At 45.5% G+C, this 17,035-nt stretch overlaps 1 protein-coding gene across 23 annotated transcripts in view; it reads right to left on the reverse strand.

The window, feature by feature from the left end:
- ZMYND8 (zinc finger MYND-type containing 8) overlaps window positions 1-17,035 on the reverse strand; it is a 125,390-nt gene that overhangs the window by 7,666 nt on the left and 100,689 nt on the right. For all 23 annotated transcript variants that reach the window (XM_030848748.2, XM_030848760.3, XM_030848763.3 and 20 more), the window contains 4 exons: window positions 7,145-7,225; window positions 5,299-5,377; window positions 3,086-3,325; window positions 1,065-1,222 (listed from right to left, as the gene is read on the reverse strand). In XM_030848748.2, coding sequence (XP_030704608.2) covers window positions 1,065-1,222; window positions 3,086-3,325; window positions 5,299-5,377; window positions 7,145-7,225 — 558 coding nt within the window. The remainder of the gene's footprint in view (window positions 1-1,064; window positions 1,223-3,085; window positions 3,326-5,298; window positions 5,378-7,144; window positions 7,226-17,035) is intronic.

Raw genomic sequence — 17,035 nt, forward strand, 5'->3', positions numbered from 1 at the left:
ATGGGGGCACTCACCACGGCCCCTACAGCACCCTCGTGCCCTCTGCCTGGCGTGCTCAGGCGGGAGAGGCCAGGTCCGCCGGGGGGCCCTGCACCTGGGCCCTTTTCTGCTCTACCTCCCCAAAACACAGCACTGGGGGCTCCTCACTCAACTCTAGAGCTGTGGCTTCAAGAATACTGGTCCTCAGCTCCCCTCTCTGACCTAACACCCACCCCAGATTTCTGCCACATCCCGAAAGGAAGCACAGCCGTCCCTCCGCACCCAAAGCGGGATGGTTCCAGGAGTCCCCGAGGGTACCAACATCTGGGGATGTTCCAGCTCCTTACACACAAAAAAGGCCTCGTATGGTGAATACAGCGGGCCCCCTGTATCCAAGGATTTCGAATACATGGATTCAACCAAACATGGATGGAATTTCGGTTGGTTGCGAGAAACCCACGGATACGGAGGGCTGACTGCATATTACATCAAATTATATCAGTTCACTTTTCTTTCACCTTAACCTCTTACTAGGCAATAATATCAATGAAATCAAAGGGTTTTAACTGCTGGGGTGACTTGCTTTTTTCCTAATAGACAGGAAATAAATACCTAATGACTACAAATGTAAAACAATGATCCAGGCGCCACCTAAAATAATGCTTGCGTGCAATTACATATACCACACACTGGGCAAGTAGGAGGTGGAACCTGTGTGTCCACGAGAGCAGCCACCAGCCTCCTGTGACTAACCTGTTTTGAAATTAATTATAATTCAATAAAATTTAAATTCCAGGTCCTCAGTCACACCAGCCACAGTTCAACCGCTCAACAGCTACACGCGGCTAGTGGCTCCCATACTGGGCAGAGCAGATACAGAGCATTCCCATCATCTCAGAAGGTTTTGTGGACAACGCCGCCCTACACACGCACCTTGTGAAAAGGAGCCCTGCTAAGACTGTCACCCCCATCTGCAGCCTGAAGACAGACAAACCTCCCTACAGCACAGGACTCGCCGGGCTGGCGGGCATGGGGGTGGGTCTGAGACTCTGCGTGGCCCAAAGGCATGTGGGAAGGAGACTCACCGAGCCACTGTCCTTGCTTTTCTCGGCTGGCGCCTCCTTCTCTTTCGAGCTGCTGGTTTCCGGGGGGGCTGCCTGCGTGTTGGAGGAGGTCCCCTGGGATGACTTGTTTAGTGTTTCTGTGTTCACCTCGGCGTCTGCTTCCTGCTGAGGCGCGGTCGCTGAGGGCAGAAAGGGACAGAAGCCAAGTATAAGCCCAGCGTGATGGCTCCCGGGCCCACGGGGAAGCCCGTCCTGCGCAAACCAACACCTGTGAGAGACGCAGCTGCCACCCAGGCCCACTCAGGGCACAAGCACAGGCCCAGGGTGGCTGGACCAAAGCTTTCCAGACGTGGGAATTCCAGACTGTGCGTGAAAATATGTTCATTTCTAAGAGTCTGTGATTCAAGTTTTATTAAATCATTCTGGAGAGAAAGAATGTTCGTGAAACAAACACCCTGTAAACTGCTGTTCCAATTACTCATTTCATCATTTCTAATTTTAGACCAGTTTTCACCCCATGTTTTACCCTATAACAGCAGAGCTGAGCGCTTCTGACAGACCACCCAGGCCACAAATCCTGAAATATTTACTCTCTGGATCTTCACTAAAAAAAGCTTACCAACCCCTGCTCCAGAGCTTCTCAAATTTGGGTCATTCGTGTATCACCTTTGAAAAACTTGTCAATCTGTAGATATACTCCCTATCATATTATTTATGTTACTTGTATTTAACATTTATTTTATTTATTTTTGGGTGTGTTGGGTCTTCGCTGCTGCACGCAGGCTTTTCTCTAGTTGCAGCGAGTGGGGGCTACTCCTAGTTGCAGTGCGCGGGCTTCTCGTTGCAGTGGCCTCTCTCATTGTTAAGCACAGGCTCCAGGCGCGTGGGTCCCAGCAGCTGTGGCTCGTGGGCTCTAGAGCGCAGGCTCAGTAGTTGTGGCGCACGGGCTTAGTTGCTCCACAGCATGTGGGATCTTCCTGGACCAGGGCTCAAACCCGTGTCCCCTGCATTGGCAGGCGGATTCTTAACCACTGTGCCACCAGGGAAGCCCTGTTATCTGTATTTAAATAAATTATTTGAAATGGAGACTTTTATTTCTAAGCATAGAAATCTAACATTAACCATAAATAAATGCTAACTGTAAAATAATCACTAATAAATACTATTAATAAATTCTAACTAGACCGTGTTTCCTGCTGGAGTCTCCTAGCCTGCGATCTGCTTGCTCTGTATTAGAAAGAGATTTCAGGGGACTTCCCTGAAGTCCCCACAGTGCGCCACAACTACTGAGCCTGCGCTCTAGAGCCTGTGAGCCACAACTACTGAAGCCTGCTAGCCACAACTACTGAAGCCTGCGTGCGTGCCCAGAGCCCGTGCTCTGCAACAAGAGAAGCCACCGCAATGAGAAGCCCTCGCACTGCAATGAAGAGTAGCCCCTGCTCGCCACAACTAGAGAAAGCCCACGCGCAGCAACGAAGACCCAACACAGCCAAAAATAAAATAAATAAATAAATATATAGAAAGAGATTTCAAAGACCAATTAGTTCCAAACCAACACTTTTTCCTTCACATGAGCACTGGGATCCCTTATTTAACACTATGAGTCCAGGATGGGCTCCATTGTAGGGAGCTCTCCTGTGCATTTTGCAGGGTGTTTAGCAGTATCCCTGGCCCCTGCCCTCTCGATGCCAGCGGCACCCCCCTCAGTTATGACAACCACGAACGTCTGCAGTCATTGCCAGTGTCTTTGGAGAGGGAACAGAGACAAAAACTGCCCCCGGTGGAGAACCAACCACGGCAACTCACATGAAACTAAAGTGATCCTCACAAGCCCCGCCCTGTGGCGAACAACACCGTGGCCAAGGAGACCAGAGGTTCAAAACCCGTGTGTCTGGAGTCCCGGCTCCATGTCTGTGTGCTGCTCTCTCGTGTGTTAAGAGTCACACAGGTGGTGAGCGACCATGACGAGGGCCCTGTGGTCCAGGGGGAGCCAACAGCCCACCCTCCGCAGCCTGGGCCAGGAGGTGCCCCCGGGGCCCTACCTGACTGGGTGCAGGACTTCATGTGCTCAGGCCAGTGGGCCTGCTGGCAGGGGTAGTCACAATAGCTCGTGTTCCAGCAGCAGTAGAAGATGGCCTCCTTCTTGCAGTTGGCGCACCACTGCTTCTTCTTGGTCTCGTCCACCGCCTGCTGCTTCTCCAGCTCCAGCTGCTTCTTCACCTCGGCGATGAGCCGGTCCCGCTCCTGCTCTAGGCTCTGCCGCATCTCAGCCATGGTCAGCTCTGCCAGGGGAGGGGGAGGGGAGGGGAGGGGGGAGGAGGGAGAGGGGAGGGGAGGAGGGAGAGGGGAGGGGAGGAGGAGGGAAGGCGGAGGGGAGGAGGGGGAGGGGAGGGGAGGAGGGGGAGGGGAGGGGAGGAGGGGGAGGGGAGGGGAGGAGGGGGAGGGGAGGGGAGAGGAGCAGATGCCAGCTTCATCACCTGTCCCCCGGCCCAGGCCGTGGGGTCATTCACACCAGGTCAGAACATGGATTCCAATAGACTCGGGTGTGGATCCTGGCTTGGAGATGCCCTGGCTGTGTGATACCCCCTGGGTGAGTCACCCATCCTGCCCGAGCCCCAGTGTCTACATCTGTAAGATGGGCATCCACCACGCTGACCAACAGAGCTGCTGGTGATAATGAACGTCAGGTGCCAAGGATGCAGATAAGGGGGCCGCGTGGGGATTCTGCAGGAAGCCCTCAAATAAACCCTTGAAATGATTTCCACTAACCTCACTTTGAATTTTATCATTAGTTTAAGGCTTTTTTTCTATCAAATACTTACATAGCACCTACTATCTGCAGGCACTGTTGTAAGCACTTTACAAACATGAACTCCTTTAATCCTTTATACTACTAATCCTATGAGGTAAGCATTACTATAATACCCCTTTCACAGATGAGGAAACTGAGGCACAGAGCTAATAAGGGCAGAGGTGGGGCTACAACTGGGACACGCTGTCTCCTTGGTGTGTGGCTCTAACCACACAGCAAGGCATCGTGACTGACCATTAGGCTAATAAAACAACTATCAGACTGCTCACACTACTGCGATTTCTCTCAGTTTTATACCAGACAACAAGTGCAACACCTGGGAGCAACTTGCACACTGGAATAAAAGAAAAATCAATGGTTCCTCGATTCCTTAAAATCCTCTTCCTGAAATTAAAAAAAAAAAAAAACACCCTCCAAAAAACCACCGATAAAGAAAATTAACCCCTGCTAAAGACAAAAAAGCACTTGTATCCAGACACAACATTTCCAACTAGGAGCCTGCCAACCATGACAAGCTCTGTCCAGCCCACATGTATTTTTTCAACTGTGTGGCCACTATTTTTAAATGAAACGATTCTGCATAAAAATAGATTCCTTGACTTTACAAGAAAAACAGGAAGAAGTGACAACATTCCAATAAACTTCCCTCCTGGCAACAAGGGAAGGAGCAGGGTGGGGGCTTTCCTGGTAGGCTTCCAAAGGACTGGAGTTTGCGTGATTTAAACAAGTATCACCTGCAAGCAGGTGGGCACCGCCCCCCCGCCCCCCCCCCCCCGGGTCTGCCTCCCTAACAGAACCTCCCGGTTGCCAGCGTTCTGACTCTGAGGCTGGTACTACTCAAGGGTCTGAAAGAAACTGCTCTGCCTTTGGGGGGAGACCCTTTTACAATATACCCACAGAGCAGTAAGCGAAACATCAATCTTATCTACAATCCATGGACCAACGCCCTCGCCATGACGTGGGGCACACAGGAAGCATCCGAAACTTTAAGATGCCTGACGGTCGGTGGTTACAAGGAGGAAAGTCTGGACGTGAACTACAGCTGTGTGAGTTTGCACGTGTCTGTGCCTCAGTTTCTGCTGGAAATAACAGACCCCTTTTTATCAGAAGGGTCTCTGTGAGAACTAGCTCATTCGTGAAAACTTCAGCCGGTTGCTGGAACAAGGTCAGAGCTCATACGCAGGAGCTGCTACCAAGGCTGTCGTGATGACCTTGTTGCTGGTGTTGGTATTCTGAAAAGAGGAAAAGGAGGGTGCCCTCCAGCTCCATCCTTCATATCTGATTTCTCCAGGTCAGACTCTCCAGGATGCTGTGGTCTCCCCACCAGTGGTGCATCCCCCTGCCCTACATTTGATTCAATTCACATCTGGGTCAAACGGCAGAGGTGCCAAGAAGCTCACATCCAGAACCTTCCACAGTGCAGACCAAGTCAGCAGGACTTACCCAAGTTGTGTTTCATTTCTGAGAGCTCCTGCTGGTGCAGCCACTGGAGCTTCTCTATCTCAATCCTCAGCCTGCGAATCTGTAAGGAGAGAGAAAGACTTCTTACAAAGTGCACCTGGGTGCCTTCTACCAACAGGGCTCGGAAGCTCCAGCTCTCATTACAGGGTTAACGTCATGTGCTGAGGCAAAGAGAGAGCAGCCTGTGCTGGCCTCCCCACAGCTGCAGTAAGAGAGGTGGGCGCCAGTGGGTTAACCCAAATTCGGAAGAACTTCTGCTCCAAAAAGCCAAATATGGGTCGGCTGTCTTTTCCAAGAAATGCTCTAGGAAAAGCCACTTAAAGTAAGAAAAGAAGACCAGGTCTTCATGATAAATAGTACGCCACAGGTTTGAGGAGGATTTTGGTCTAAAACATGAAACAAAACCAAATGAAAACAAGCTTTATTGTATCTCTTACCTAAGATTTTGGGCACAGGGGTGGCATGGTCATCCTCTTCAAAGTCCAGAGCTTAACATTTCTGGAAACCACAGGGCATTTTGGGGGGTAGGAGTAAATTGGGAGCCAAATTCGTTTGGAGGAAGGAAAATGTAAACCCAATGTGAACTGATACAAGGCTGTTGACAGGTTCTCAACTGGGATGATTTTTGCCCCCCTCCCTCCCTCCACGACACTGCAGTGCCTGGAGACATTACAGGTTGTTTCTGGCATCCCGGGGGGTAGAGGCCAGAGATGCTGGCTAAACGTCCCAGATGGACAGGACGGCCCTCACCACAGCGAAGCACAAACGTCAAGTTGAGAAATCCTCATTTATCAAACACGGTGGGAACAATTACTGTTTCACTGCAGAAAACACTGTATCTAATCGTGGGAGGGGGCTGCATATTACCTCATTAAAATCTGGAAAATTCTGGCACGTATCTGGACCCAAGGTTTCAGGTGAGACATTACGGATCCAATACTTTCCACTCCACGCCAGTTAAAATGAACAAAAAGGAACGAAGTATGGTAGCAGGTGGGGGTGAGGATGGGGAAGTTTTTCTAAGTTCTTGTTTGACGTCCCAGCACAATCATCAGGAGGGTCACATTAGCAAAAATACCCCAGGAGATTCACCATTTCTCTTGGGACCTCCCTGAAACCTTTACATTCGTGCGGTTCTCTGTTGAAGGCCTATAGGGACACCTTCCTGGAGATTTTTTCCTCTTCGTCTGGGTGCCAGCCTCACCCTGCCAGGTCGTCAATGGCTCTGCATGTGACTCCCCCCAGTTTTCCATCATGACTTTCAATGACCTCTAGAAGTCCTGCCATTGTCATTTCCCGTGGTGACCTGTTTGCATCGGGCTTGCAGGGAATTAGCCTGGGAGGGAAATTCAGGGAGGCTTTTTTTTTTTTTAAATAAATGGTCACTTCCTAAGTGGACATTTCAAAGTTTTAACCACGCTCTTCTCTAAGCAATCGCCTAAATTAAGGAGGCTGGGGATACACATTCCTGGACAACAGGGATCACCTGTATAAAAAAGTCCAAACTTTGGGAGAAGATGAAGGATCCAATTTTACATGGGGTCAAAAGCACTACTGTCCAGTCTCACCAGCGGAATAACAACTCAAGCTCTGGTTTTGGCTGTATGAGTAGAAGTGAAGTGATTGCACAGAGCAGGGTGTGTCTGCAGAGCGCCAGCTTCCTAGCAAAGTGAAGAAATACCCTCACCACAAACCCCCATCAGCAGAGCGAGCCTGTGACCAGAGACAGGACCCGAGAGGGATTTCCAGAGACGCTTCTTCACGGTGCCCCTACAGCAGCCCGTAAAACACTCTTAGCAAATAGGGAACTGAATGTGTCATCTCTGACCTCGGCTATTGTGCTTCCAGTAGTGTTTTTAGAAAGGTCGTTATATATTTCCGTCATTGTGCCTTTGATTGCATCCATCATCTGAAAGATAAAAACAGAAATGATTCAGGTGATCGCTTCCCTGAGGCTTTTTCTAGATGACATACATCTAAAATTTATCTGCATAAAGCAGTGGTTTCTCCGCTGGGGGTGATTTTGTCCATCCTGGGACACTGAGCATTTTTGGTTGTCATGGCTGGTGGGGGAGGGGGAGAGGGGTGCTGATGGCATCGAGGAGGTGGAAGCTAGGGATGCTCAAAACACCCTACCGTGCTCAGAAGGGCCCCTGCAACAAAGTTATCCAGCCCCACGTGTCCCTAGTGCCAAGGTTGAGAGCCTGGTACGAACCAGGCAGGGTAGGAATCACCCACGAGTTCCCTGTGCCATATCATGGGAGTAGTTCACAGCCATAAAGCTAATGTATAGCCGCAGGTTAAAGTGGGGAGGATGAATTTGGCCCCAAGATGGTTTGGCCAGCACAGTGGGCTCAAGGGAGAGACTGTTTTGTTGCTGTTGGTTTTTTAAAACTGTTTCTCCTTAAAAAAACTATCATTTTACTGAGATATTCATATACCATACAATTCACCCATTTACTATGTACAATTTAATGGCTTTTAGTCCATTCGGTGTTGTACATCCATGACCACAATCAATTTCAGAACCTCTTCATTACCCCAAAAAGAAACTCTGCTCCCCGTGAGCCTTCACCCCGCAATAACCACATTACCACCCCCCAGCCTCTGATAACCACAAATCTGCTTTTCTGTCTCTAGATAGAATCTAGATCATTTCATATATGTGGGACTCACACAATACTTGGTCCTCTGTGACTGCCTTCGACTTCGCAGAAAGTTTTCAAGATCTGTCTGTGCTGTATTCCTTTTTAGGGATGAATAATATGGTCCACTGTGTAGATCTAGCTGGTTTGCTATTTTAATGCTTTTGGTCGGGGCATCCACTGCCTTTCCAGTTTCTTTCCCATCTTCCTTTTCTTTAACTATTTGACCCCTGAGGGCATCAGCAAGTCTGTGGCAACAGCTCACGTCCACGCAGCAGGCACCCAGGTGGCTGCTGACGGAATGTGTTTGCAGGGTGGGTTTCTCTTCTATCTGCCACTTGGCCACTGACCTCCCACATCACAGGAGGAAGAGGAGGGGACAGGAGACGAAACTAGGTCTCAGATCTGGCCTGGCCGCTGCCGAGGACCCCCTGTGCTTTAGTTTGTTCCAATTCAGTAAGAAGGCAGGACAAACAGCACCTTCACATCTGATGCCCGAGATCTGTTCTCACTGTTACATCTTCTCATCCACAACTCTGAGACTCGGTTTCCTCATGTATAAAACAAGGATAATAACAGTGCCCCCCTTGTAGGTACGCAAAAGGATTAAATGAGAAAACCACAAGAAGACTGTGGTTCGGTACCTGCTGAGGAAGAGTGGGCAGGTTCTGAACCACAATTCAGTGTGGTTCCTAAAGAAATACCTGTTTGTCTCATTTTCACAGAAAAATTAATTCACGTGAACATGTAACTGCAAAACCGTTCCCAACCCCCAAAAGAGTAACCCCCAATTCACCCCAAAATGGGAGGAAAATGAATAAATTATCTGTTGAGATTTCCGCCCCCAGCTTGTTGCAGGTGCCACAGGGGGACCCTGCCATTAAAAACACTTTGTGCTTGGGCTTCCCTGGTGGGGCAGTGGTTGAGAGTCCGCCTGCCGATGCGGGGGACACAGGTTCATGCCCCGGTCCAGGAAGATCCCACATACCGCGGAGCGGCTGGGCCCGTGAGCCATGGCCGCCGAGCCTGCGCGTCCGGAGCCTGTGCTCCGCAACGGGAGAGGCCACAACATGAGAGGCCCGCGTACCACACACACACAAAAAAAACACTTTGTGCTTTATGGTCAGTCACTCTGTATGGGCCTCCTTACCCACATCCATTTAAAATATTAAAACAAAATTGCTTTACAAGAAAACTTCAGAAAGTGGATGAAATTCAATCCTTTACTAATGCCATAGTTACATTCCATTTTAAAGAAATCATGAATTTGCGGACTGACCTTCATTCTTACTTCCAAATATAGCAAAGAAGCCAACAAAGAGCCCTTCTGCCAAAACACACAAATCTGGGTCTTCAACTCTGGGTCACCTCAGACACAAGAAAGTTCATCAGCTACAAAACTATGTCACTGTGTTCATTTTCTTAGCTGCAAAGAAAACGTCTGTCAAAAAGTTCATTCTTCAATTTTGCTCTAAGAGTGAAGGGGGCAACAGTAGGGGATGGAACAGAAGTGGCTGCAGGAGCTGAGAACACTGGTTTGCTGCAAACCACTAGCCAGAGCCGCAAAGCATCCTCAGTTTTCTCTTCTGTAAATAGACAACTTGGACCAAATCAATGGAAGGTGATACAAAAAGTCAAATCAATTGCAAGCAGAACAAGAAGCCATTTGGGCAATACCAGACATTTTCTTAAATCAGTAATTTTAAAAATTACCCCGTTTCAATTTTCTTGCAATCCTACAACAGATCACATTAGGAAGAAAGGCTCCGTTTGGTGCCATTATGTCTTTAACACTTTCCTCATAATCTCTCTCTTTAACAAAAGGAAGATGGACTTAAGCTTCAAGCCTTGACAAAGAACAGGATCTGGTGAGGTTAGACTTCATTTTTTTGTGTGTGTGTGTTTTATCATCTTTATTTGAGTTACATTTTTTTTTAACATCTTTATTGGGGTATAATTGCTTTACAAGGGTGTGTTAGTTTCTGCTGTATAACAATAGACTTCATTTTATTTCAACTAGTTAAGTCAATTTAAATAAGAATACTAAGTCGATACTAGTTCAAGGTGATGAACAGGTAAGAAACGCTGAGGATGGTAATAAGTAACTAATACTTGAATCCTTCCTGTTCTGAAACTCGGGGACTCTGTAACAATTCTCGTGTTTTATTCAAAAGGGGGCAGAAATACTAAATAAGAGACAAAGTTACCCCCAAGAAGCGGAGTTGCTTGAAAAAGCCACATGTAAGGACAACCAGTGTGTGGACACTGGACAGCTGTGCTCAGCAGGCTTGGTGTGAATTCACAAGTCAGCTCAAAGGCAGGTTAAGAGCACACTCACTAGATCCTGGCGGCGACCATCCAACGCCAGCTTGCACATTCACTGATTATGTGACCCTGGACAAGCTGTGTGGCCTCGCCAGGTCTTAGTTTTCTCATCTATAAAATAAGTGTGCTTAACGGTACGGTCCTCATCAACCTGTCATAAAGATTGAGTAAGGAACATATAAAACGTGCTTGGGACAGTGTCTGGGCCAGAGTCAATGCCATGCAGACACTGGCTCCTGCTAGTATCATCCTACCTAGTGTGACAGACACTCTGAGAAGGCCCCCCGTGACCTCAGCCCTCCGGGCTTTGTGCCCTGCTGTAATCCCCTCCAAGCACGGGCTGGCCTAGTGACCTGCTTCTAACCCCCGGAACATGGTAGAGGTAACAGTCCGTCACTTCCGTGATCACCTACATAAGACTGTGACTTCCATCTTGCTAGCAGGCTTTCTCTACCCCTTGCTGTCATGAAGCAAGCCGCCACGCTGGGCAGGCCACAGGGAAAGGGACTGAGGGTAGACGCCAGCCAACTGCCAGCCGGGAACTGAGGCCCCCAGTCCAAGAGCCCTCAAGGGAGTGAATCCTGCCCACAACCACCTAAGTGAGCTTGGACGTGGATCCTTCCCCAGTCACATCTTCAGATGAAACCCCAACCCCAGCAGACACCTTGGAGGCAGCCTGCCAGAGGTCCTGAAACAGGGGACCCAGCCCAGCCAAGCCTGGACTCGACACCCACAGAAACTGTGAGTTGAATGTGTGTGGTTTTAAGTTGCTAAGTTTTGTAGTGATTTGTTATGTAGCAATAGATAATACACTTAGATAGAATAAAAAGAAAATGACCAACAGAAATTCATGAGTAGAAAATTATATATACCACTCTCGCCATCTAGAACTAAAAGAAAAGATTCTACCTTTCACACTCAATAATAAAGCAACTCCTATCATGAGACTTCAAGAAGTCTAGAAATAACTATCCTCAACTCTTGTCACCCATTCTATCAACTTGAATAGTTTACCCACTGGTAACTAATTAGTAATTTACTCATTACTAAAGAGTCAAGTATTATTATTGCCTACTTAGTAATTTACTAAATACTCTTACATTATTGTCATTAGCTACTATTAAGAGTTACTGAGGATAGAAAGACACTGGAACTCACCAAAACAGATACCCCACATCCAAAGACAAAGGAGAAGCCACAGTGAGACGGTAGGAGGGGCGCTCTCACAATAAAATCAAATCCCATAACTGCTGGAGGGGTGACTCACAAACTGGAGAACACTTACACCACAGAAGTCCACCCACTGCAGTGAAGGTTCTGAGCCCCACCTCAGGCTTCCAAACCTGGGGGTCTGAAAACGGGAGGAGGAATTCCTAGAGAATCAGACTTTGAAAGCTAGCGGGATTTGACTGCAGGACTTCGACAGGACTGGGGGAAACAGACTCCAGTCTTGGAGCACACACACAAAGTAGTGTGCGCATCAGAACCCAGGGCAAGGAGCAGTGATCCCATAGGAGACTGAACATGACCTACCTGCTAGTGATGGAGGGGCTCCTGCAGAGGCAGGAGGTGGCTGTGTCTTACCGTGAGGACAAGGACACTGGCAGCAGAAGTTCTGGAAAATACTCCTTGGCGTGAGCCCTCCCAGACTCCACCATTAGCCCCACCAAAGAGCCAGGTAGGCTCCAGTGTTGGGTCGCCTCAGGCCAAACAACCAACAGGGAGGGAACCCACTCCACCCATCAGCGGACAAGTGGATTAAAGATTTACGTAGCTCTGCCCACCAGAGCAAGAGCCAGCTCTACCCACCACCAGTTTCTCTCATCAGGAAACTTGCACAAGCCTCTTAGATAGCCTCATCCACCAGAGGGCAGACAGCAGAAGCAAGAACTACAATCCTGCAGCCTGTGGAACAAAAGCCACATTCACACAAAGATAGACAAGATGAAAAGGCACAGGGCTATGTACCAGATGAAGGAACAAGATAAAACACCAGAAAAACAACTAAATGAAGTGGAGATAGGCAACCTTCCAGAAAAAGAATTCAGAATAATGACAGTGAAAATGATCCAGGACGTCGGAAAAAGAATGGAGGCAAAGATCGAGAAGATGCAAGAAATGTTTAACAAAGACCTAGAAGAATTAAAGAACAAACACCTAGAAGGATTAAAGAACAAAACAAACAGAGATGAACAATACAATAACTGAAATGAAAAATACCTAGAAGGAATCAATAGCAGAATAACTGAGGCAGAAGAACGGATAAGTGACCTGGAAGACAGAATGGTGGAATTCATTGCTGCGGAACAGAATAAAAAGAATGAAAAGAAATGAAGACAGCCTAAGAGACCTCTGGGTAACAACATTCGCATTATAGGAGTCGCAGAAGAAAGGACCCGAGAAAATATTTGAAGAGATTATAGTCGAAAACTTCCCTAACATGGGAAAGGCAACAGCCACCCAGGTACAGGAAGCACAGAGAGTCCTATACAGGATAAACCCAAGGAGAAACACGCCAAGACACAGTAATCAAATTGGCAAAAATTAAAGATAGAGAAAAATTATTGAAAGCAGCAAGGGAAAAACGACAAATAACATACAAGGGAACTCCCATAAGGTTAACAGCTGATTTCTCAGCAGAAACTCTACAAGCCAGAAGGGAGTGGCATGACATATTTAAAGTGATGAAAGGGAAGAACCTACAACCAAGATTACTCTATCCAGCAAGGATCTCATTCAGATTTGATAGAGAAATCAAAAGCTTTACAGACAAGCAAAACCTAAGAGAATTCAGCACCACCAAACCAGCTCTACAACAAATGCTAAAGGAACTTCTCTAAGTGGGAAACACAAGAGAAGAAAAGGACCTACAAAAACATACCCGCAACAATTAAGAAAATGGTAATAGGAACATACACATCAATAATTACCTTAAACGTGAATGGATTAAATGCTCCAACCAAAAGACACAGGCTCGCTGAATGGATACAAAAACAAGACCCATATATATATGCTGTCTACAAGAGACCCACTTCAGAGCTAGGGACACATACAGACTGAAAGTGAGGGGATGGAAAAAGATATTCCAAGCAAATGGAAATCCAAAGAAAGCTGGAGGAGCAATACTCACATCAGATAAAATAGACTTTAAAATAAAGAATATTACAAGACACAAGGAAGGACACTACATAATGATCACAGGATCAATCCAAGAAGAAGATATAACAATTATAAATATATATGCACCCAACATAGGAGCACCTCAATACATAAGGCAACTGCTAACAGCTCTAAAAGAGGAAATCGACAGTAACACAATAATAGTGGGGGACTTTAACACCTCACTTACACCAATGGACACATCATCCAAACAGAAAATTACTAAGGAAACACAAGCTTTAAATGACACAATAGACCAGATAGATTTAATTGATATTTAGAGGACATTCCATTCAAAAACAGCAGATTACACTTTCTTATCAAGTGCACATGGAACACTCTCCAGGACATATCACATCTTGGGTCACAAATCAAGCCTCAGTAAATTTAAGAAAGTTTAAATCATATCAAACATCTTTTCTGACCACAACGCTATGAGATTACAAATCAGTTACAGGAAAAAAAACATAAAAAACACAAACACATGGAGGCTAAACAATACATTACCAAATAACCAAGAGATTACTGAAGAAATCAAAGAGGAAATAAAAAAATACCTAGAGACAAATGACAATGAAAAGACAACAATCCGAAATCTATGGGATGGGGCTTCCCTGGTGTCGCAGTGGTTGAGAGTCCGCCTGCCGAAGCAGGGGACACAGGTTCGTGCCCCAGTCTGGGAAGATCCCACATGCCGTGGAGCGGCTGGGCCCGTGAGCCATGGCCGCTGAGCCTGCGCATCCAGAGCCTGTGCTCCGCAATGGGAGAGGCCACAACAGTGAGAGGCCCACGTACCGCATTAAAAAAAAAAAAAAAAAATCTATGGGATGCAGCAAAAGCAGTTCTAAGAGGGAAGTTTATAGCTATACAAGCCTACCTCAAGAAACAAGAAAAATCTCAAATAAACAACCTAACCTTACACCTAAAGGAACTAGAGAAAGAAAAACACACAAAACCCAAAGTTAGAAGAAGGAAAGAAATCATAAAGAGCAGAGCAGAAATAAATGAAATAGAAACAAAGAAAATAGCAAAGATCAATAAAACTAAAAGCTGGTTCTTTGAGAAGATAAACAAAATTGATAAACCATTAGACTCATCAAGAAAAAGGAGAGGACTCAAATCAATAAAATTAGAAGTGAAAAAGGAGAAGTTACAACAGACACCTCAGAAATACAATGCATCCTAAGAGACTACTACAAGCAACTCTATGCCAATAAAATGGACAACCTAGAAGAAATGGACAAATTCTTACAAAGGTATAACCTTCCAAGACTGAACCAGGAAGAAAGAGAATATGTGAACAGAGCAATCACAAGTAATGAAATTGAAACTGTAATTAAAAATCTTCCAACAAACAAAAGTCCAGGACCGGATGGCTTCACAGGTGAATTCTATCAAACATTTAAAGAAGAGCTAACACCCATCCTTCTCACACTCTTCCAAAATATTGCAGAGGAAGGAACACTCCCAAACTCAATCTATGAGGCCACCATCACCCTGATACCAAAACCAGAAAAAGATACTACCAAAAAAGAAAATTACAGACCAATATCACTGATGAATACAGATGCAAAAATCCTCAACAAAATACTAGCAAACGGAATCCAACACCACATTAAAAGGATCATACACCATGATCAAGTGGGATTTAACCCAGGGATGCAAGGATTCTTCTATATACGCAAATCAATCAATGTGATACACCATATTAACAAACTGGAAAATAAAAACCATATGATCATCTCAATAGATGGAGGAAAGCTTTGGACAAAATTCAACACCCATTTATGATAAAAACTCTCCAGAAAGTGGGCATAGAGGGAAACTACTTCAACATAATAAAGGTCATATACGGCAAACCCACAGCAAACATCATTCTCAATGGTGAAAAACTGAAAGCATTTCCTCTAAGATCAGGAAAAAGACAAGGATGTCCACTCTCACCACTATTATTCAACATAGTTTTGGAAGTCCTAGCCACGGCAATCAGAGAAGAAAAAGAAATAAAAGGAATACAAACTGGAAAAGAAGAAGTAAAACTGTCACTGTTTGCAGATGACATGATGCTATACATACAGAATCCTAAAGATGCCACCAGAAAACTACTAGAGATAATCAATGAGTTTGGTAAAGTTGCAGGACACAAAATTCAAGCACAGATATCTCTTGCTTTCCTATACACTAATGATGAAAAACCTGTATGAGAAATTAAAGTAACACTATTTACCATTGCAACAAAAAGAATAAAATACCTAGGAATAAACCTACCTAGGGAGACAAAAGACCTGTATGCAGAAAACTATAAGACACTGATGAAAGAAATTAAAGATGATACAAACAGATGGAGAAATATACCATGTTCTTGGATTGGAAGAATCAATATTGTAAAAATGACTATACTACCCAAAGCAATCTACAGATTCAATGCAATCCCTATCAAATTACCAATCGCATTTTTTACAGAAGTAAAACAAAAAATCTTAAAATTTGTATGGAGACACAGAAGACCCCACATAGCCAAAGCGGCCTTGAGGGAAAAAAACGGAACTGGGGGAATCAGACTCCCTGACCTTCAAGACTATACTACAAAGCTACAGTTATCAAGATAGTATGGTACTGGTACAAAAACAAATATAGATCAATGGAACAGGACAGAAAGCCCAGAGATAAACCCACACACCTATGATCAACTAATCTATGACAAAGGAGGCAAGGATATACAATGGAGAAAAGACAGTCTCTTCAATAAGTGGTGCTGGGAAAACTGGACAGCTACATGTAAAAGAATGAAATTAGAACACTCCCTAACACCATACACAAAAATAAACTCAAAATGGATTCGAGACCTAAATGTAAGACTGGACACTATAAAGCTTTTAGAGGAAAACATAGGAAGACCACTCTTTGACATATATCACAGCAAGATCTTTTTTGATCCACCTCCTAGAGTAATGGAAATTAAAACAAAAATAAACAAATGGGACCTAATGAAACCTAAAAGCTTTTGCACAGCAAAGGAAACTACAAACAAGACGAAAAGACATCCCTCAGAATGGGAGAAAATATTTGCAAACGAATCAACGGACAAAGGATTAATCTCCAAAATATATAAACAGCTCATGCAGCTCAATATTAAAAAAACAAACAACACAATCCAAAAATGGGCAGAAGACCTAAATAGACATTTCTCCAAAGAAGACATACAGATGGCCAGGAAGCACATGAAAAGCTGCTCAACATCACTAATTATTAGAGAAATGCAAATCAAAACTACAATAAGGTATCACCTCACACCAGTTAGAAAGGGCATAACCAGAAAATCTACAAACAACAAATGCTGTAGAGGGAAGGTGTGGAGAAAAGGGAACCCTCTTGCACTGTTGGTTGGGAATGTAAATTGATACAGCCACTATGGAGAACAATATGGAGGTTCCTCAAAAAACTAAAAATAGAAATTACCATATGACCCAGCAATCCCATTACTGGGCATATACCCAGAGAAAAGCACAGTTCAAAAAGACACATGCACCTCAATGTTCATGGCAGCACTATTTACAATAGCTAGGTCATGAAAGCAACTTAAATGCCCA

The sequence above is a fragment of the Globicephala melas genome, chromosome 15 (genome assembly GCF_963455315.2).
Source record: "Globicephala melas chromosome 15, mGloMel1.2, whole genome shotgun sequence".
In the NCBI taxonomy this organism is placed as follows: domain Eukaryota; kingdom Metazoa; phylum Chordata; class Mammalia; order Artiodactyla; family Delphinidae; genus Globicephala; species Globicephala melas.